This window comes from Podarcis pityusensis, assembly GCF_964106645.2.
Source record: "Podarcis pityusensis genome assembly, chromosome: 17".
Classification (NCBI taxonomy): Eukaryota; Metazoa; Chordata; class Lepidosauria; order Squamata; family Lacertidae; genus Podarcis; species Podarcis pityusensis.
The window spans coordinates 14410075-14431882 of record NC_138042.1 but is presented as its reverse complement, the minus strand read 5'-3'; the positions used below and the strand labels follow the sequence as shown (position 1 = coordinate 14431882).

At 43.4% G+C, this 21808-nt stretch overlaps 1 protein-coding gene across 9 annotated transcripts in view; it reads right to left on the bottom strand.

Moving 5' to 3' along the window:
• MLLT3 (MLLT3 super elongation complex subunit) overlaps positions 1–21808 on the bottom strand; it is a 157823-nt gene that overhangs the window by 22223 nt on the left and 113792 nt on the right. For all 9 annotated transcript variants that reach the window (XM_080987832.1, XM_080987831.1, XM_080987833.1 and 6 more), the window contains one exon: positions 173–251. In XM_080987832.1, the coding sequence (XP_080843958.1) occupies positions 173–251 (79 nt within the window). The remainder of the gene's footprint in view (positions 1–172; positions 252–21808) is intronic.

The window sequence follows — 21808 nt, the reverse complement described above, 5'->3', positions numbered from 1 at the left end:
GGTCGCGTGGGGAGAGGAAGTTCTGCTGCATAGCACAAAGTCATTGTGCTAGCCAAAGCGCTCAGCCGGATACCGCTCACACTAAAAAGGTAAAGGAATGCAGCCTTGAAATGCCACATGCTCCACCGCCTGGCATTCATGCCATGGTCAAGTGCGCTCTCGTTATCGGTACCTTGTTGTCGACTGTTCTGAGACGGCGTGAAACTCGAGCTGGAGCTGGAGCTTGAACTGGCAGGACTGGGTTGCTCCGACTTCAGGGAAGAATTGCGGGAGGGGAGGAGAAAGCACACAAGCAAGACATCAACACAAAAGATCGGTACATTCATTTGTGCCACACCTCCCCACCACCACCACAACGCTTAAATAATTAACAATTTACTTTGCAGAAAAAGAGTCTCAAATGAGATCTGCAGCCGTGTGGCCTCCCCTGCGGGCAAAGCTTTTCTTCCTATGCCAATGTGTTGAGAAACGCAAAGTGTTAAACAGTTTTGAAAACAATGGGCGCACTGTTCTAGATGGAAGAGCTATGCTCACAGAGTCAATGGCCACAGAGCTCGTAAGAATAAGAAATGCACGTATTTCTCAGGCAGCAGGGCGGGCTTCGAAACTGTAGGTGTGTCAAAAGGGAAATGGCAGCAATGGCTAAAACAAGCACAGCATGCGTTTTTATGGCAATGTGAATAATAAACACTTAATCCCACCAGTTCCAATCAGGTAATAAACTTAGATTTATTCAAAACGAAGATGACCTAACAGTATTAGGAGACTTGTTCAGGCTTCTGCCAGCTGTTCAGGCCCTTTTGGAGGGAGTAGCTGGAGGACGGGAAGAGAAAAAGGAACACCTTTTCTTTACCTTTTAGCACAGCCAGGAAGACCTCAGAGGTCTGGCTAACAACCTCTGCCTGTTACCCTGGACAGTTGCTGCCAGGAAGAAAATGACAGGGACCAGACCAGACGAATAGTCTGACCTGTTTAAAGGTAGAGCCTCTACCTTATTTCTGGGTGCAAATGATCACAGTTATTTTATATTGTGGGCATATAATTATTCCAAACTACAGTGGTACCTTGGTTCTCGAACTTAATCCGTTCTGGGAGTCCACTCAATTTCCAAAATGTTTGGAAACCAAAGTGCGGCTTCTTATTGGCTGCAGGAAGCTGCTGTAGCCAATCGGAAGCTGCAGAAGCCCTGTTGGACGTTTGGCTTCTGAAAAACATTTGCAAACCGGAATACTTACTTCTGGGTTTGTGGTGTTTGGGAGCCGATTTGTTCGGGAATCAAGACATTTGAGTACCAAGGTACCACTGTATTCCATAATCTATTCAGATTCAATATCCTTCAGTTGCCTAAAGACCTGTTTTCAACAAAACAACATAATTCCACCCCCCTCACTCTTCAAAGAAGAGGCACCTTGCTTGTTACTGACCCTGGTGAAGTTATTTGGGTGAAGAATACTAAGTCCATTCAAGAAAGACGGATCAACAAAGCACATCCACCTCTGCCAGCAAGACAGCCAAAAATGGAGATGAAGAGACCTATTGCTCAATCCCTTTTCTACAACAATATTTCATAGACCAGTAAAGCTGCCTTGTCCTGTTTTCAATGCATCTTCAGCTCTCGAAGGACTGAGGAGGAAGGCAGACAAAATACACACACAGTAGGAACGGGCAATATATCGATCTATCATCCAAAACTGGTCTGAAGTCCATTTCGTGATATCAGTTTCATAATTTTTGACTTGGCAATATATTGCAAATCATGATGTATGTGTGTGCTATGCACAAATCACAATGTCGGAAAAATTGTGAAGCCAGCCAATGCTTCTATGTAGCTCCATCCTTATTTCAGGCATTGTGATGTATCAGTATATTGCAATGTTTAGCTGGTGATATATCGTGATGTTGAAAACCAGATATCGCGCAGCCCTACTGTTCACCTCTACATATCTCCATCCGACATCATGATATAATGGTGTGTTGCAATGTTTAGCTAGGGATATATTGTGATGTTGGAAACCAGATATCGCCCAGCCTGAACACATAGCTCACAATCCTCATCATGGGGTGAGTCTAGATTTGCTACGCAGATGGTAGCTGTGCATGCTGGGGAATTGAGCAATGGCTCAGCCAACATTCATATCCCTAAAAATTAGGTAATAATAATAATAATAATAATAATAATAATAATAATTTATTATTTATACCCTGCCCATTGTTTCCCCAGCCACTCTGGGCGGCTTCCAACAAAAGATTAAAAATACATTAAAACATCAGTCATCAACAACTTCCCTAAACAGGGATGCCAGACTTAAAAAAACAGAGTAGAAGCTCTATATGAATGTTCATGGACAAATGAATGGATCATAGAATTGAAAGGGTCATCTAGTCCAACCCCCTGCAATGCAGGAATCTTTTGCCCAATGTGGGGCTTTAACCCACAACCCTGAGATTAAGAGTCTCATGCTCTACCAACTGATCCACATTGGCTAAAGCAGTAGACTTTTAAAAAGAAAGCATAAAATTGCTACGCGGTGATTTCTTGGTAACCGTAATAGTGTGCTTAAATAAAGCGATCAACCCATTCCCAGACTTCCACCCAAACTTGATGTCAGAGAGGTGACTGGGATTGGCACACCAGATGATCCCTGATCTCTGATGCAGTTCCAAGGTTGGGGGAAGAAATCGACTGCTCCCCAGAGGCCAGCGGTCCATTTGCTTACTACACAGTGAGCGTAGCAAGCAAAATTGTGTTTTTGCATGGGAATATTAAATGCAGTAAGAGACGTGGGTGGCGCTGTGGGTTAAACCACAGAGCCTAGGACTTGCTGATCAGAAGGTTGGCGGTTCGAATCCCTGCGACGGGGTGAGCTCCCGTTGCTCGGTCCCTGCTCCTGCCAACCTAGCAGCTCGAAAGCACGTCAAAGTGCGAGCAGATAAATAGGTACCACTCCAGCGGGAAGGTAAACGGCGTTTCCGTGCGTTGCTCTGGTTTGCCAGAAGCGGCTTAGTCATGCCGGCCACATGACCCGGAAGCTGTACGTCAGCTCCCTCGGCCAATAAAGTGAGGTGAGCGCTGCAACCCCAGAGTCGATCACGACTGGACCTAATGGTCAGGGGTCCCTTTACCATTAACTTTATTAAATGCAATGAAGAGACTTTCAAAGGAGTCTCATATATCTAAAACATGTTGAGAACACAAGAATGTTAAGAGCCTTCTGGATCAGGCCAGTGGGTCAACTGGTCCAGAATCTCATTCTCACAGTGGCCAACCAGATACTGGTGGAAAACCTGCAAGCAGGACACTGAGCACAAGAGCCCTCTTCCCAACTGGTTTCAGCAGCATATGGCCTCCAGCTGCAAAGGCAGAGAGCACAGCCTCTGTCACTCACACCCAGCAGCTACTGAAAGTCTTATCCACTGATAGCAATGTTATCTCTGGCTCTATTCTAAGGCTTCAATTTTGCACACAGTGAAAGCTAGAAAGGACCCCAGCAATGTGTTTGGGAGATATCTTTGTCGCCAGATAGTGGTTCAGCAAGTTCTGGTCATTTCTGGCCTGCTAAGAACTGCCCTAAGATCAAACCTATCCATTTTTAGGGAAATCAGCCCTGAGTGCTCACTAGAAGGACAGATCCTGAAGCTGAGGCTCCAAGACTTTGGCCACCTCATGAGAAGACTCCCTGGAAAAGACCCTGATGTTGGGAAAGATGGAGGGCACAAGGAGAAGGGGACGACAGAGGACGAGATGGTTGGACAGTGTTCTCAAAGCTAATAACATGAATTTGACTAAACTGCGGGAGGCAGTGGAAGACAGGAGGGCCTGGCATGCTCTGGTCCATGGGGTCACAAAGAGTCGGACACAACTAAACAACAATAACAACCTTGGTTGAAGGAGACATTTGGTGCCTGGCTTATTTAGTTCAAGCTATGGTTTTCCCAGTAGTGATGTATGGAAGTGAGAGCTGGACCATAAAGAAGGCTGATGGCCAAAGAATGGATGCTTTTGAATTCTGGTGCTGGAGGAGACTCCCATGGACTGCAAGAAGATCCAACCTCTCCATTCTGATGGAAATCAGCCCTGAGTGCTCACTGGAAGGACAGATCCTGAAGCTGAGGCTCCAAGACTTCGGCCACCTCATGAGAAAAGGAGACTCCCTGGAAAAAACTACTAACATGAGTTTGACCAAAGTGCAGGAAACAGTGGAAGACAGGAGTGCCTGGCGTGCTCTGGTCCATGGGGTCACGAAGAGTCGGATACGACTAAACAACAACTGCCCTGCAATGACCACGTTGCTCTCTGCTGGACTGAAAGCTTGCCCCAGTGCTGCACCAGCAGTAAGCTATGCAGAACGGTTCAGCTTTTGTCCTGGCTCGCAAAGACAGGTTCGGGATATCCATAGCTAAAAATCCACTGCCCAATTAATAAGATACTCAAATCCTTGACAAAACACAGCACCAATAATATCTGGCCTCCGTAAAATTCACCGCTAACATGCACATTCATGCATTCAGCTTGCATAAGCCCAACAGTTGCTCTTCTGCCGTAAATCAATCTATTGTTGCCGTCCGTAACAAGGAGGCAGATTTACAGCCTTTTAAAGCCTTGCCTCACAATCAAAAAGATTGTGAGTAAGTTAATGGAACATCTCTCTTTTTCTGAGGGTGCTGGGGGGCAGGGAGGGAGCTAACATCTGTTCCTCTCAGATGAATGACATCTGTAGTTCTCACAGCTGGGAATCGGAGGAGCACAAAAATTATACACTCTGCACACTGTGGGATTTGTGCCCTTTTCTGTCGGGGTGTAGCTCTTCCCAGAGTACTCCTTGCACCAATGTATAGGAATAGGGTCTACTCTCCAGCCTTCTCCAACCTAGAGCCCTCTAGATGTTTTGGAGCAATCAGCTGGCTGGCGCAAGTTGTAATCCAAAACATCTGGAAAAACCCCAGGAAAGCTGGCCGACACACAGAGACTCCCACGTATGTAAGCCCAGTCTGACTCCACAAACACTGGGAAAAGATTGCATGGGCTGTTTCCATTCAGACTGGATTCACTCTGCATTGGACTGAGCCAACATTTTAGGGAGGGTGTGTGTGATATTCTCCTCCCCGCCCCCCCCTCTGTGGCCAAACTCTGTTGAAGGCTTTGGTGAATAGAGCGCAAGCATTTCAAAACGAAGAACTAAATGGGACTGGCTGCGCTTGCTGTAGCCTATTATTGATCCATTGTCTCCTCTCTTGTGTTTTGCAACGATCCCCCACCGGGAAGGAAGGGAGTTCAGAGGAGCTGGTGGGCAGGCACTTGCAGGGGACGGAAAAACATGAAATAAAAGAAAATGCCCAGCAAGATGTACAACATGTGGTGGATATGTGTACAGAAACATAGCTAACAAATAGGGACTGTATCAATGGGGTGGTCAATAGTGGAGTGGTCAACAGTCCAGACCCTCCCCTGCCCTTAACTAGATTTTCCCCGTTACAGTGTTGGTCTGCTGTAGTCGAAACAAAATTTTAAAAATCCTTCCAGTAGCATCTTTGAGACCAACTAAGTTTGTTATTGGTATGAGCTTTCGTGTGCATGCACACTTCTTCAGATACACAGTGTGCATGCACATGAAAGCTCATACCAATAACAAACTTAGTTGGTCTCTAAGGTGTTACTGGAAGGAATTTTTTTAGATTTTCCTCCTCTTTCTTTCTGTCTCTGATTCTCCACTTCTCTCTTAAGCGTCCTGCTTTAAGTTTCTTGTTTTCTTTGGCTTCATGCCCTCCTTTTTCTTCAGTCTTACCCAGTTGAGTCGGAAATTGTGAACAATGCAGAAATAAAACATTGGCTCTAAACGGATGTTTCTAGCACCAGTAGAAACCAATAGGTAGCGTGAACCATAGGCAGAAAACCTAAACAATGAATACAGGGCATGCAAGTCCCTTTAGCGTGAATAATTCCACTAAGTCACAGCCTAGGACCCTCGTACCTACGGGACCGCCTCTCCCAGTATGCCCCACGGAGGACCTTAAGGTCCATAAATAGCAACACCCTAGTGGTCCCGGGCCCTAAGGAAGTTAAGATTAGCTTCAACGAAAGCCAGGGCCTTTTCAACACTGGCTCCGACCTGGTGGAACGCTCTGTCTCATGAGAACAGGGCCCTGCAGGATCTGATTTCTTTCCGCAGGGCCTGCAAGACAGAGTTGTTCTGCCTGGCCTTTGGCTTGGAGTCAATTTGACCCCCCCTTTCTTTTTTCCTTTCTCCTTCTGTGATGAGGCTGCATTTTAATGTTTCAATGTTGTATTTTAATCTTGTTTTTAAATTGTATTCATTCAACTTGTTTTTATTATTGTTAGCCACCCTGAGCCCGGCCTTGGCTTGGGAGGGCGGGGTATAAATATTATTATTATTATTATTATTATTATTATTAAATAACTACTCTACCTTGCAACCCTTTTCATAGGCAGGTCTTCCCATTTTTAACTGTTACATAGCAGGCAGGATTTAATGAGTGCATCTTGCCCTGGAATGGAAACAAAGCAAACTACTGTCCCTCTCTTATGCATGGAGTTACCCAACACTTATGCAACTTTGAAATGGTTAAATGAATAACAGCCAGCTTCACCAGACATCTGGGGAATTTGGTGGTAATGCAGCCTAGTACTTAATGAATCAGTGGCCATCGTTGGTTTTGAATTCAAAGGTCCTTGAACCGTGTTTGTCAAATTAAACCATCTGATGTATGGGAATGTGCCATGGACTTTCAAATGATACACTGTAGGACTCTTTAAATGGAACAAGACAAACACTAGCTGCTTATGCATGCAATCCCTAATGAATATTTGTCTTTCAAAATCCAAGCAGATCAAAAAGGTATTAATAAATCAGGCAAGGCTACCAAGTGCAGAAAATGTTTTCTTTGGCTGAAATTCTGGTGTTTTTCTTGCAGAAGTTTTCTGCTGCTGAGGTTCACTGCCAAAGCAAATTTTGCAAAGGAAGTTGTCTAAAATACATTTTTACACACACACACACACACACACACACACACACACCACGTGTTTGCGTATCTACTCCAGTAGGCTTCCTACACTAACGTATCATCTTTCACATGGTGATTAAATATAATCTCGATATCCCAATGTTTATCAGGGGACACACCAATACGAGTGGTCTCTTCGGAAAAATCAGGAAATAAAGTTCGGCTACAATAATTAACACAAGTGCACTGTCAACCATTCAAAGAAACTTTATACAATGTAAAAAGCTGCAACTATACACAAACAATGCTCCTCTTTTTGATCATGTTGTTAAAGGACAATTGGGGTTTTGCCGTAGATAAGTTAATAATGTGTGAGTGCTCTATTGCTAGTCCATTATTGCAAGTACTAACTAAAATTAGGTGACCAAAAAAAACCCCAATAGTTTTTACTATTTTGTTTTTCTAAATGCCACTTGATGCCATTAAAATAATTTCATTCCAAAACTGCGTTCAAAATCTCAGCTATTCTAGTGGCTATCCATTATCCTCAGCTATGTGAAGAATTTTCTTCTACAGCATTAGGGTATCAGTTGTCAACACTTCAGCTAAAATGTTTGCACCCACATAATGGAGTGTGTTATCATCTTGTTAAAACTTCCTCTCCAGATTTATCTCTTAATGACCAATATATATTTAATGGTATTTTAAAACAGTCTCTGATCAGAAATTATTTATTTCGTATACAATTCTCCCATGCTCTAGAAGACCAACACAATTTTATCTTTCAAAAGGACACTTCCTCCCAACTGAAGTGTGTTAGAAGCTCAGATATATAAGTTAGGCACCAAATGGCTCATTAAACTGGGATTACACTTACCAAAACCAAATGCCTAGTTGCCGTTTTGGGGCCAGACAGCTCGAAAATCGTATTTTTCAATACAAATTTTTAGTTCCTGAATTTTTTTCTGTTTGTGCAGATGTCACAGATAGAACTCTACAGGATGTGTTGCTGGTGCGTGAAAACAGTCTGGATCCAAGGATCGCCAGGCAGGCACCTCCAGATGGGGGAGACGTCAGGTCCCATCCTGGTATCTGGGCATCTTCACTTGGTCGCAAGTGGCTGGTAGCCTGGTGCAAAATGCACCTGGCAAATTTCGAACGCTAAAGCTGAGTCTACTTGCCTACTAAGGTCTAGTATACCTGAAGGAGCGTCTCCACCTCCATCGTTCTGCCCGGACACTGAGGTCCAGCGCCAAGGGCCTTCTGGCGGTTCCCTCGCTGCGAGAAGCCAAGTTACAGGGAACTAGGCAGAGGGCCTTCTTGGTAATGGCACCCGCCTTGTGGAATGGCCTCCCACCAGATGTCAAAGAGAAAAATAACTACCAAACTTTTTGAAGACATCTGAAGGCAGCCCTGTTTAGAGAAGCTTTTAATGTTTAATAGGTTATTGTATTTTAGTGTTTTATTGGAAGCCACCCAGAGTGGGTGGGGTATAAATAGTAAATTATCATCATCATCATCATCATTATAGCAGGCTAGTAGAACTAGTCCTCACAAAAGGCTCTATAAGGCAGAGAAATCAATTGTAAAGGCTTCTGTGGCAACATGTTATTTGGCTAAATCCTTCTCGTATTTCTACCCTATTCACTTCTCCTCACTTAACAGACTTGGAAAACTACTTTCCCTATTTGGTGACAGGTTGGAGAGTTATCCAATTCCCTGCCAGATCACATGCCCACAGGTTTCATGGCAAGGTGAAAACCTCCAAACCTGACCAAATGCTAATTGTGGCCTTTTCTAGTGACACATCCCAGTACGGTCAAACCTCGGTTCCCGAATGGCTCTGTTTTCGAATGTTTCGGTTCCCGAACGCCAAAAACCCGGAAGTAAATGCTCCAGTTTTCAAACGTTTTTCGGAACCCGAACATCCAACGCGGCTTCCGTTTGAGTGCAAGAAGTTCTGGCAACTGATCGGAATCTGCGTCTCAGCTGTTGAATGTTTCGGAAGTCGAACGGTCTTCTGGAATGTATGACGTTTGACAACCAAAGTTCAACTGTAATGCCGTCTTTTTATTACACCGGATTTTGTTCTCATTTTCACGAAGCCTACCTGCAGAATAAACCGCCTTCCAACTGTGATCGCTCAATGACACGGTCCATCAGTGACACACAGATGGGATCGTTCCAAGCTAACTAAATTGGTCTCACCAAGTATCTCAAATTGAAAGTGCCAGTTAGAGGCTTCTTCATTCCACGTGGATCAGTCACTCCAACACTGTGCGCAGACACACATTAGATGTGCTGTGAGAGGACTGCGAGTGCAGTGGAAGAAAGATAATTAAACGTTCTTGTGAATCCAAAGCATCAACCGAGAGAAGCAGCTATATATATGTCTCTAGGACTCCTTACTCAATCCTTGCCTCGTTCCAAGTAGGCCTTCTTACAATGAGTTAGGGTCTTTCCCATTCCTGCATTTGGTATGACAAAATTTTCAAGCGCTCCTAATAAGAGATGGAACAGAAGTATCATGCTGTGAAAAAAACCCAGCAACCCGTTTTGCAACAAGCCAAACACTGCAACTTTTAGTATGTTGTCTGGGAATTGCAGCTGGTATATAGCAGCTCTCAGCTATTTCAGCCATTTCACATCAGCATACTGCACAGATGCTGAAAACTGTGCATAAAATCTCGTTTCTAGGTTACCTGAAGAATCACCATCTCCCTTAGATCATTGTGGAGAAGCCCTCAGTTATCACATATTTGTTCAGTTACAGTGCAAACTTTTTAGAGAATTAATTTGATACTCCCAATCACTCAAATCTTCTGGACCTATAGAGCAAAAAACAGATTTATCCAGGAGAAGTTGGGGAGTCAGCAAATCTGCCATAACCGGTACAGCTCTTTCCACGTGATTTCATATGCACCTTTCCTTTTATATAATAATTTTTATTAAAATTTCAATTTTACAATTTCAAATAATTTTTTTACAAACTTTAAAATATCCAGTGACTTCCCTTTCTTTTCTCTTTCCACAGTTCATTTTACATATCATACCTCCCTGCATATATTACTATACCCATTCAAATCAGTTTTCCACTTTTACATCCATCAAAAATTATTTACTCTGTTGAATTTATCTTAATGCTGCCAGCATTTTCAGCTGTACACAGTCATTTTCCATATACTCAATAAATGTTTTCCAATCTTCTTTAAATGTATGTTCTTCTTGCTCTCTTATTCTATGTTAAATCTGCAAGTTGTGCATATTCTGTCAATTTAAGTTGCCAATCCTGTTTAATTGGGACCTCACTCACTTTCCAATTTGGGTCTAACAAAACATGGGCCACAGTTGTTGCATACATAAATAACCTTTTCTGACACCTGGGAATTTCAGTCTGGGTTATCCCCAACAAAAAGGACTCCGGTTATTTTTTTGGAAAATAGTTTTGAACATTTTTTTCAATTCATTATAAATAATTTCCCAAAAGGCCTTTACCTTTTTACATGTCCATCACATGTAGAATAATGTTCCCTCTACTTCTTTACATTTTCAACACCTATCTGATTCTGTTTTATAAATCTTAGCCAACCTAAAGTTAAAGGGACCCCTGACTGTTAGGTCCAGTCGCAGACGACTCTGGGGTTGCGGCGCTCATCTCGCTTTACTGGCCGAGGGACCCGGCGTACAGCTTCCGGGTCATGTGGCCAGCATAACTAAACTGCTTCTGGCGAACCAGAGCAGCGCATAGAAACACCGTTTACCTTCCCGCCGGAACGGTACCTATTTATCTACTTGCACTTTGAAGTGCTTTCGAACTGCTAGGTTGGCAGGAGCAGGTACCGGGCAACGGGAGCTCACCCCGTCATGGGGATTCGAACTGCCGACCTTCTGATCAGCAAGTCCTAGGCTCTGTGGTTTAATGGACATCGCCACCCGTGTCCGAACCTACTCGGAGTTAAATACCATCTATGAATCATTTTCAAATAATTCACTTTCAGTGAAAAGCATGCTGTAACTTCAGATCACTTTTTCTGGTATAGCTCTTTCCACATGATTTCATATGCACCTTTCCAAGTCACAATCAAGCAACCATGTTCACTGTTCTGAAAGATTCAGGTTTGTTTTCACCAGGATGAGGAGAATATCTCTGACCAAGGGAACCAAGTTCCTTAAGATTCCAGGATTCAGCATAACGTTTTATCAGCTCTGTCCATTGTCTACCCTGCTAGTACAATGCAGGCTTTTCATAATTCGGGTGGAGAGGGAAAGGAGGAGGGCAAATGAGCTTTAATTGCTGGTAGCCGATTAGGAGGAATTTTTTCATAACCAAGTTTCAACATATATGCCCTATTTACTCAGAATGCATGATGAGCTCAGGTCCTTTGTATTCTGCTTTAAAAAAAAATAATCTGAAGCAATAGCTCATTTTCAACCATACAGTTATATATGTGCTACATATGAACAAAAACTCCTTTTAGGCATTGCTGTATAAGCTTCTGAACAGGAAGTGTTCGGAAATAAATTAATCTAATCAATTTCATGGGGAGCTTAGCTGCAATCCTTTGAAGCAAAAGGCACATATTTTAAAATGAAGGAAAAACAGCATACTCGATGGCTCTACATAAAGAATTTAAAAGTCATAAAAACCTGGACCGTTATCAATCTATTGCATACATTGTAACTGGAGCTGAAATTGCCCACTAAGGAATGGAACAATAATGTTCCAGTAAACAGATTTTCACTTGAAGCAAAGAGAGTGCAAATGGTATTGTGTGGCTCTCTCAGAGCCTACAATAACTTTCATTTGGATATGCATATAATAGAATATCCTATTGTTAACAGTATGTTGGATAGTGAATTTGCAACAAACTAGTAGCCTTAAAAGCATGAAGCCAGTCTCTATGCAAAACCTCAAAAGGATGGTTCTATCTTGACAAACTTCTTCATAAAACAAATCACTGCAATAGGAGCACAGATTATTCTATCCATATTGTTTTATTCCCAGGTATTGATATGTTTGTTTAGTCGTTTAGTCGTGTCCGACTCTTCGTGACCCCATGGACCAGAGCACGCCAGGCACTCCTGTCTTCCACTGCCTCTCGCAGCCTGGCCAGACTCATGTTCGTAGCCTCGAGAACACTGTCCAACCATCTCGTCCCTCTGTCGCCCCCTTCTCCTTGTGCCCTCCATCTCTCCCAACTTCCGGGTCTTTTCCAGGGAGTCTTCTCTTCTCATGAGGTGGCCAAAGTAGTGGAGCCTCAGCTTCACGATCTGTCCTTCCAGTGAGCACTCAGGGCTAATTTCCTTAAGAATGGATGCGTTTGATCTTCTTGCAGTCCATGGGACTCTCAAGAGTCTCCTCCAGCAACATAATTCAAAAGCATCAATTCTTCGGCGATCAGCCTTCTTTATGGTCCAGCTCTCACTTCCATACATCACTACCAGGAAAACCATGGCTTTAACTATACGGACCTTTGCTGGCAGGGTGATGTCTCTGCTTTTTAAGATGTTGTCTAGGTTTGCCATCCCTTTCTCCCAAGGAGCAGGCGTCTTTTAATTTCGTGACTGCTGTCACCATCTGCAGTGATCATGGAGCCCAAGAAAGTAAAATCTCTCACTGCCTCCATTTCTTCCCCTTCTATTTGCCAGGAGGTGACGGGCCCAGTGGCCATGATCTTCGTTTTTTTGATGTTGAGCTTCAGACCATATTTTGCGCTCTCCTCTTTCACCCTCATTAAAAGGTTCTTTAATTCCTCCTCACTTTCTGCCATCAAGGTTGTGTCATCTGCATATCTGAGGTTGTTGATTTTTCTTCCGGCAATCTTAATTCCGGCTTGGGATTCATCCAGCCCAGCCTTTCGCATGATGAATTCTGCATATAAGTTAAATAAGCAGAGAGACAATATACAGCCTTGCCGTACTCCTTTCCCAATTTTGAACCAATCCGTTGTTCCATATCCAGTTCTAACTGTAGCTTCTTGTCCCACATAGAGATTTCTCAGGAGACAGATGAGGTGATCAGGCACTCCCATTTCTTTAAGAACTTGCCATAGTTTGCTGTGGTCGACACAGTCAATGGCTTTTGCATAGTCAATGAAGCAGAAGTAGATGTCTTTCTGGAACTCTCTAGCTTTCTCCATAATCCAGCGCATGTTTGCAATTTGGTCTCTGGTTCCTCTGCCTTTTCTAAATCCAGCTTGCACTTCTGGGAGTTCTCAGTCCACATACTGCTTGAGCCTTCCTTGTAGAATTTTAAGCATAACCTTGCTAGCGTGCGAAATGAGTGCAATTGTGCGGTAGTTGGAGCATTCTTTGGCACTGCCCTTCTTTGGGATTGGGATGTAGACTGATCTTCTCCAATCCTCTGGCCACTGCCGAGTTTTCCAAATTTGCTGGCATATTGAGTGTAGCACCTTAACAGCATCTTCGTTTAGAATTTTAAATAGTTCAGCTGGAATATCATCACTTCCACTAGCCTTGTTATTAGCAGTGCTTTCTAAGGCCCATTTGACTTCACTCTCCAGGATGTCTGGCTCAAGGTCAGCAACCACACTACGTGGGGTGTATGAGACATCCATATCTTTCTGGTATAATTCCTCTGTTTATTCTTGCCACCTCTTCTTGATGTCTTCTGCTTCTGTTAGGTCCTTTCCACTTTTGTCTTTTATTATGGTAATCTTTGTACGAAATGTTCCTTTCATATCTCCAATTTTCTTGAACAGATCTCTGGTTTTCCCCATTCTATTGTTTTCCTCTATTTCTTTGCATTGCTCGTTTAAGAAGGCCTTCTTGTCTCTCCTTGCTATTTTTTGAAACTCTACGTTCAATTTCCTGTATCTTTCACTATCTCCCTCGCATTTTGCTTGCCTTCTCTCCCCTGCTATTTGTAAGGCCTCATTGGACAGCCACTTTGCTTTCTTGCATTTCCTTTTCATTGGGATGGTTTTAGTTGCTGCCTCCTGTATAATGTTACGAGCCTCCATCCATAGTTCTTCAGGCACTCTGTCCACCAAATCTAAATCCTTAAACCTGTTCCTCACTTCCACTGTGTATTCATAAGGGATTTGACTTAGATTGTATCTTACCAGCCCAGTAGTTTTTCCTACTTTCTTCAGTTTAAGCTTGAATTTTGCTATAAGAAGCTGATAATCTGAGCCACAGTCAGCTCCAGGTCTTGTTTTTGCTGACTGTATAGAGCTTCTCCATCATTGGCTGCAGAGAATTGATATAACAGACACCAAAAGCAAGATATCAAAGCTTGTAAGCTCCTGATAAGTTACTTCTTTCAAATGGAATCTCCAAGTCCCTTTTCTAACAAAGGACGGGAGATTGAATGCTGGATAGTTGAACTAAAGTGAAGAAAAGCTATTATCACAAAGACTTTTTGTGCTGACATAGGCAAGACAGTTTTTCAGTTTAGCATGGCTACTTTATCTCCTCAGTTTCAAATTTAGTGCTTTCTTTCTAGTTAAAATGCATTTTTAAAATGAATCATGTTTTTAATTCTATTTTGAACAAAACAGGATTTTATCTTACTAAGAAATTAACACAACAGTCCTTCCCTAGGAGTTAAGTCTTACTGAACACAATGAGGCTTACTTATGAGTTGACTGTATAGAACTGCACTGAACACGAGGCCACCCATGCCCCATGAATATTTTCATCTATAACCCCTCTTAATTGAATTCTTAAGTTTCAATGCCCAAGAAAAGAGACTGATGTTTGAGAAAATATATTAATTGTAAATACTTCTACATTAGGACTACAAACTGGAACAAATGAAGGACTGTAGGATCAAATAGGCCTCAGACAAAGGAAACAGCATATCTATGTTAATACAAGAAAGCTGATAGGAGAAAGTACATAAATTCCATTTGAAAAAAGACAAGTAGAAATAATTACCATAAAGCAAAGCTCAGATGGTACATGATATCAGTATTGCAAAATAAGAATTATCCTGCAGGGGCTCAGGTGTATTGGCTATTAGAATTTTTCTTGGTGGGGCTATTTTAACTTAAAAGGTAAAGGGACCCCTGACCATTAGGTCCAGTTGCAAACAACTTTGGGTTGCGGCGCTCGACTCACTTTACTGGCTGAGGGAGCCGGCGTACAGCTTCCGGGTCATGTGGCCAGCATGAAGAAGCCGCTTCTGGCGAACCAGAGCAGCACACGGAAATGGCATTTACCTTCCCGCCGGAGCGGTACCTATTTATCTACTTACATTTTGACGTGCTTTGAACTGCTAGGTTGGCAGGAGCAGGGACCTAGCAATGGGAGCTCACCCTGTCGTGGGGGTTCGAACCGCCGACCTTCTGATCGGCAAGCCCTAGGCTCTGTGGTTTAGACCACAGCGCCACCCCTGTCCCAAATAAGGAAGGATCGTTGCAAGTTATTAGCAATTGATTTATGTGTTTTGTTTTAATTGTACAACTTTTTGATTTTGCATGTATGTAATTCTGCCCTGGGGCTTTGAGAACGACCGATTATAAATATGGTGAGACGGATATTGTAAAGATTGCATGGGAAGGAGAGAACTATGTGTGCCATATTTTTAAAATGTGTCAGTGTGCTCTGGCAAAAAAACTGGGTTTGTTTTGGAAAAGCTCATATACTGCTCTTCCTTTTCACTTATACTGATGATTTAATCCAGCAAAAATAACAGTGAAATTCAACTGCCTGTGTGATGACTACAGCTAGCATGATACAAGCAAAGCATTGTCGATTGGCAGCTACTCTTACGGTAAAAAATGGAAAGATAAAATGTGGGTACCTGGACTAATGGGTCAAGGAAATGATACTTCTTACTCAAGGGAAATGTTTCATTGGCAAAAAAGAATGTAAGGATGTTTGTGGCTATGGCTTACATTACGGTGGGGAAAAAGAAGATTTCTCCACTGTATAGCATGACTTCATAACCTACACAAATGAAAAGGTCTTTCAACACCTTTGTAAACCATTTACAAAGATATGAAAGACTCTGAAAGGTATGGATAGTCTTGGTTATCAGTCCTAAAGAGTAACTGCCTATTGGCACATTGCAGAAATGAACTGTGCAGAAGTGATATTGGGCAATCTCAGGATGGAGAAGAAAAACATATTCAAGAATGCAATTTTCGATCTAAAGAATACGCCATTTCACAATGAATATAAAAGTGCAACCACTACCGAAGCCTGCAGACCATAGAAGGGGCCCAATCCATGGCCACTTTAAGTACTACTCTTCTTTTTTGGTTTTTTAAAAATATAGATTATCAGTGACTTTGCACATAAATACACAAAATGTTCAACAACTGTAACTCCCATGGTCTTAGGCAGTTCAAAATTATTGCGTATAGGTATGCCAACCAGGATAATATCTGAAAATAAATTGTAAGTATAAAATATAAAATAAAATAATACTATAAAACTATTACTATTAAACTAAACCAAACTTCTATCCAACAAAGTTTCCTTATGTTTCAGGTATGTGTACAACGCTCTGTTCAGCATTCCTTTAAGTCGCAGTGCTTTCGGACGGCTGTGTTTAAGTATGTGGTGAAGCAATTAACATTAGTGGGAAGCTTGAACGTGGCTGGATTATGTTGCTTCGTTTTGTCATTTTGCCTTTTGTGAATAAAAATCAAAAATGACCAAGTAATTCATTCTTCTCACATTTCTGGATATGGTCAACTCACTATGAGTGTCAAATTCACACAATATCTCTTGCAAGTACCGCCTGATGCAGTGAGAATCTGGCTGCAGTGATTAAAAGTGCTCAGCTTGTTAGTTTGACAGAGTGATGCTACTTAATAATGGCATGACACATTCATGGAAACTACAGCAGAGGTTTTCAATGCATATTATCAGCTTAAATTCAGGTGAAGGCCTTTTAATCAGAAACATAAAAAGACCGCTTTACAACAACTTTCCCCCATCACTTATTCCAAAATGGAAAGCTATTATTCAAGCTCCACATGGGCTCCTATTTCGTTATGACTATATTTCTCTCAGTTATCTGCTAAAAAATATCACACCTTGCCTTCAGGCTTTGGCAGAAGGGAAAGGTATTCAGTTAATAAGGGCCTGGAGGTTTTACAAGACAAAGAGAGTCGGGTCAGAACAGTCTACTAAAAATTTATAACAGACAAATTATTATATCTTTGGCTAGAACCATAGCTGCATTTTATAGTTAATTAAACAGACACTAATGGTGCAACTTTCATAAACTATTTTTGGTATCTGAAGAAGTGTGCATACACACGAAAGCTCATACCAATAACAAACTTAGTTTGTCTCTAAGGTGCTACTGGAAATAAATAAATAAATAAATAAATAAATAAATAAATAAATATGCAAGCCATTAATTCAGCAGAAGCCCAGGTGACTGCCACAACAGACCTTTCAGCAAGAAAATATACATAAAAACATAAATTAAATATAAAAACATAGATTTAAAATATACAAAAAATAGAATAAACTAGGGGCTACTTAAACCTCTGCTTGCTTCACTTACCAATCCTGCCCACTCCATCCCTAAACCTCCCTCCCCCAACACCCAATTTAACCCCACTCAACCCTCCCCTTTTCCACTTCATGCTGTAGCCAATCAGGCTGAAGAGGTGGCCCAGCTGCAGGAACACTTCAGGATGGAGGTCAGAAGCAGCTGGGGATTATGAGGCCAGCCGGCCACTGCCTCTAACTGGTTTCCCCTTTCCCATGCTGTTCCTCCTTGCAGGCTGACTCTTCATCCTCATCAACTGCAAAAGGAGAGGATTCCCCCAGTTGGCTGAGGAACAGGGTGACCAGCAGTGGTACCTGCTAGCCAGGGGACCTAAGTGCTGGGGGGCAGAGGCCCCAGAGCTGGCAGGCAGGAGCCAGCAAAGCAAGCAGGTTACTGGGGGAGGAGGCTGCTGCAGCCTATTCAGGATCTACCTCCCCGCAGATCAGCTGGGCCACCCATCCACATTGACTCTTGTCACATTGTAGTTCACACTGCCACCTCTCTGTGGCAAAGCAAACTGCAGCGCGAAAACATGCTTATACTTTTATTATAGGTACAGATAGATAATTTCCACCTATCATCCATCTTCCATCTTTAGTGAAGGAAATACTGTTCTGCACATTTTGCATTTATACAGTCAGCAGGATGCCATGATCAGCAAATGTATCATCCATGTTGCTATAGGCACACATGCAATCGAAGGCAACAAAGATTCAAACTTATCTAGGGCGTACTCAGAACACACACTGATTTCTTTGTGGATAACGTACTGAGCACATTAAAAACATTGCTAATGTTTTTGCATTTCATTTTCCTCCTTCTAATTTAAAACAAACAGGGCTGCATCCAATAATGTCTCAACAGCACAAGGACTTCTGTGTGCAACAGGACTTCATCTCCCATTCTTCTCATGCCCCTCAAATCTATTCTGGGAGCTCCCACATCTTGCAGAGCAGATTTGGGGTGTGTGCAGGGAAAGGAAGTTCCATTGCACTGGCAGAACTCTTGCAACAAGATAACTTCGTTGGCCACAACCTGTAATTTCCTTGATTATTCTCTTTGGATTGTCATCACCAAACATCTAAATGTGTATTTGGTGCATTTGGTTCACATCAACAGTGAGCACAGAAACCCAAACCCCGGCCAGGAAGCAGAGGAATGATGGAGTGGCATAGCCACTGCCACATCCAAAGCCTCCAATGGCAATGCTAGGCTGGTGTGAAAATCGGGACAGAAGGGGGAACCCACCAGCCAGGAGCTGGTGTAGCAATTAAGCCCAATACTGTTAAGCAATGGCAATACAGCTTGGAATCCAGTCAAACCAGGCCAGTTCATCCCTCCTTATCACTACCTTGGAATTTCTGCAGGCTATTCTGGTGGGACTTCCACACACACCAACCCTTGGGGGTGGGTGAATTCCTTTGTGGATGAGGGACTGTGCAGCCAGTGGCTAAAGGAGCTGCTCTGGGTTGGGCAGAAGAAGATCTCTGCCCCATCCTCACGTTCCTACATGACAGATTGGTCCTCTAAGACTTCCATATGGATCCACATATGGATCCTTGACAGGGCACCTCAAGGATGGAGGCCCAATGTAGACTTGCAGGCCACCCTATCTGGCTCTTGGGATATTCTACAGATGAGACATTGTCCCAAGAAGCAGCTCTTACAAGCCCCACTGTGCTGGCCCCGGGGGGTTACCGGGCAGCGTGGTCCGAGTCCAGTCCGAGGTCAAGGGTGTGGTATGGAGGCTGTCCGTCAAGGCTGAAGCTGGGTCCAAGGCAAGGAGTCAGGTGGGGTCAGGAACTCTGGCAGAAGAGCAGGACAGGGTGCCAGCAGGAACAGGTTACCAACAATGTTGCTCCCACAACCTGGGACTGGGCTGGCTGGCTTTTATCTGCTCTGAGGTATAGGGCGGCCCCGGTCCACAGGTGACTCACCTTCCTGGCCTGGAGGCGAGCACTCCTCCTGCGGGAACTTAGTTCCCTCCGCCTCTCTGCCCTGAGCCTCTGCAGCTTAGGAGAGGCTGAAGGGTTACTGGACCCAGAGGCAACCTCACCTTCCCCTGACAGGGCTCAGAGTGGAGCACCTGCAGGCAATGGGTCCTCCATCACCTCCGGAGCCAGAGCAGATTCAGCTGGTGCCTGCACCTGAGGATCCAGCACAGGTGAGGACCCTTCAGGCTCATGCCCCAGCCCCGGCTTAGCTGGTTCTGGAGGCGGGGACTCCTGTGCAGGCTGGGATTCCTCAGGTTCAGCCTCTGAATCTGATTCCCAGGCCATCACACCCACTTTGCATCCTCCTGGCTGGAATGAGTCCCTTGAACTCTGACAATCCTTCTTCTTTGCCAGGATGGAGAATAAGGGAAGACGTGTGAGCGTAAGAAACTAGCCTAGCAGAACAAAAGTAGCATTCACTTATTGCTCTGCTCACTTTTGCCTCGGTCCCCACCCATGTGGCGCTTTGGCTGACAGAAGTTCCCCATCCTTATTTACGAGATGAGGCTCCTGACTTTCATTCTCCCTATTTCAGGGAGGTGTGTTAATAGAAAAGCAAGAAAACAGAACCCCGCTCCCGTCTTCTTTCGGCCACAGTTATTTTCATAAGCCGCAGGTTCAGCCTGAAATAATCCATAAGGGGATCCTAGGTTTCAAAGTTTTCCCTTTACAAAACAGTTAGCCCCTTGTGTAAATACTGCAAGACCCACCACCACAGGCAGACAGCGAAAACAAGGCCAAGCATTTTGTTATCATGCAGCTACATGCAGCGCAGTATAGGAAACTGGCGGGCATTTTTTTTTCATGAAATCAAACATCCTGTGATTGAAGTTTTGTACAGCTCTTTAAAAAGGATAAAGGCAGAGCTTTTAGAGTTTTAAGTGGACCGAGCTACTTTCCCACTGCCTCAATAGCCATAAATTTTACACCTTTCCTTCCCTCCCGCCCTTTGCCTTGTTCCTGTACACACTTCAGATGAGAGCCAACAAAAGTCACAGCATGGAATTTTGACCTGCCTGAATACGCAAGTGCTTCTGGATGGCTTTGCTAGCTCATATAAATGTTACTCATACCTTAAAGGATCTACCACAGTGGTTAATATACGGATTGCTGCTGAGATTAATGCTTAACATCCTCAAACGACAAGGATATCTTTAAAAATATATACAGTGTAACAGTGTGCATAGTTTAGATAAAAGTAGGAAAACGTTTGAGATTTGTTTTTGCCAGGAAACATACACAAGGAAAATCTTAAATGTCTAGAGTAACAGTGTGGTAGTGCAACTGAACACAAGATTTGTGGTATCTAGACACAATGGACAGAGATTATTGATCAGATGAGCATCCTGGTATCCATAATTTGCTTCTGGGTTATATTAACTATTAAGGTAAAGGGGCCTCTGACCATTAGGTCCAGTCGTGACCAACTCTGGGGTTGCGGCGCTCATCTCGCTTTACTGACCGAGGGAGCCGGCGTACAGCTTCTGGGTCATGTGGCCAGCATGACTAAGCCGCTTCTGGTGAACCAGAGCAGCGCACGGAAATGCCGTTTACCTTCCCACCGGAGCGGTACCTATTTATCTACTTGCATTTTGATGTGCTTTCGAACTGCTAGGTTGGCAGGAGAAGGGACTGAAGAACAGGAGCTCACCCCGTCGTGGGGATTCGAACCGCCAACCTTCTGATCGGCAAGTCCAAGGCTCTGTGGTTTAACCCACTGCACCACCCACGTCCCATATATTAACTATTACATTTCTGCTAATTAAAAGCATGTTTACATTTCCACGTAGGATAAAGGCAGCATATTCCATGATACGCAGTTAAAAATCACTCAATGTTTCTACTCAGCAGAGTGACAGCTGCATGTGGAAATTGCGGCAACACCAGTCCATTTCAGAATTACCACTGAACGGCCGTGCTTTTACTATCCGAAGCGGCAAAAGAAGTCAGCAGCAGTTTTCTATTCCTGACCATTGAAAAATGTTGCTATTGGGAAGTTCAGTTCTCGTCTAAGAAATGCAACGTCGTTTTTCTTACAAAGTGTAAAGCTATTTCGGCTGCATTAATATCCTCAACATGCTTTCTCTCAATGCCAATGTTTTGGCTAAAACTTTCATAAAGAAACTGTAGCTTGTCTGTGCTTACAAATGGTTTGCCTCCAAGATCTCTGTGTGGGTGAGCATCAGACGCATTTCAAAGCGTGGAACGGAAACATCCTTTAGCCCTAGTTGTAACTGAGTTAGGGCCATGGTATAAAAATGAAGGGAGGCAATTTCAGCCACATCCTTTCTGTGTTTTACAACCTTTGCCCCACACTAAGAGAAACAGTCGTTAAAGACCCACCTTAGAAATAAAACGAAAGACCACCTTCTGT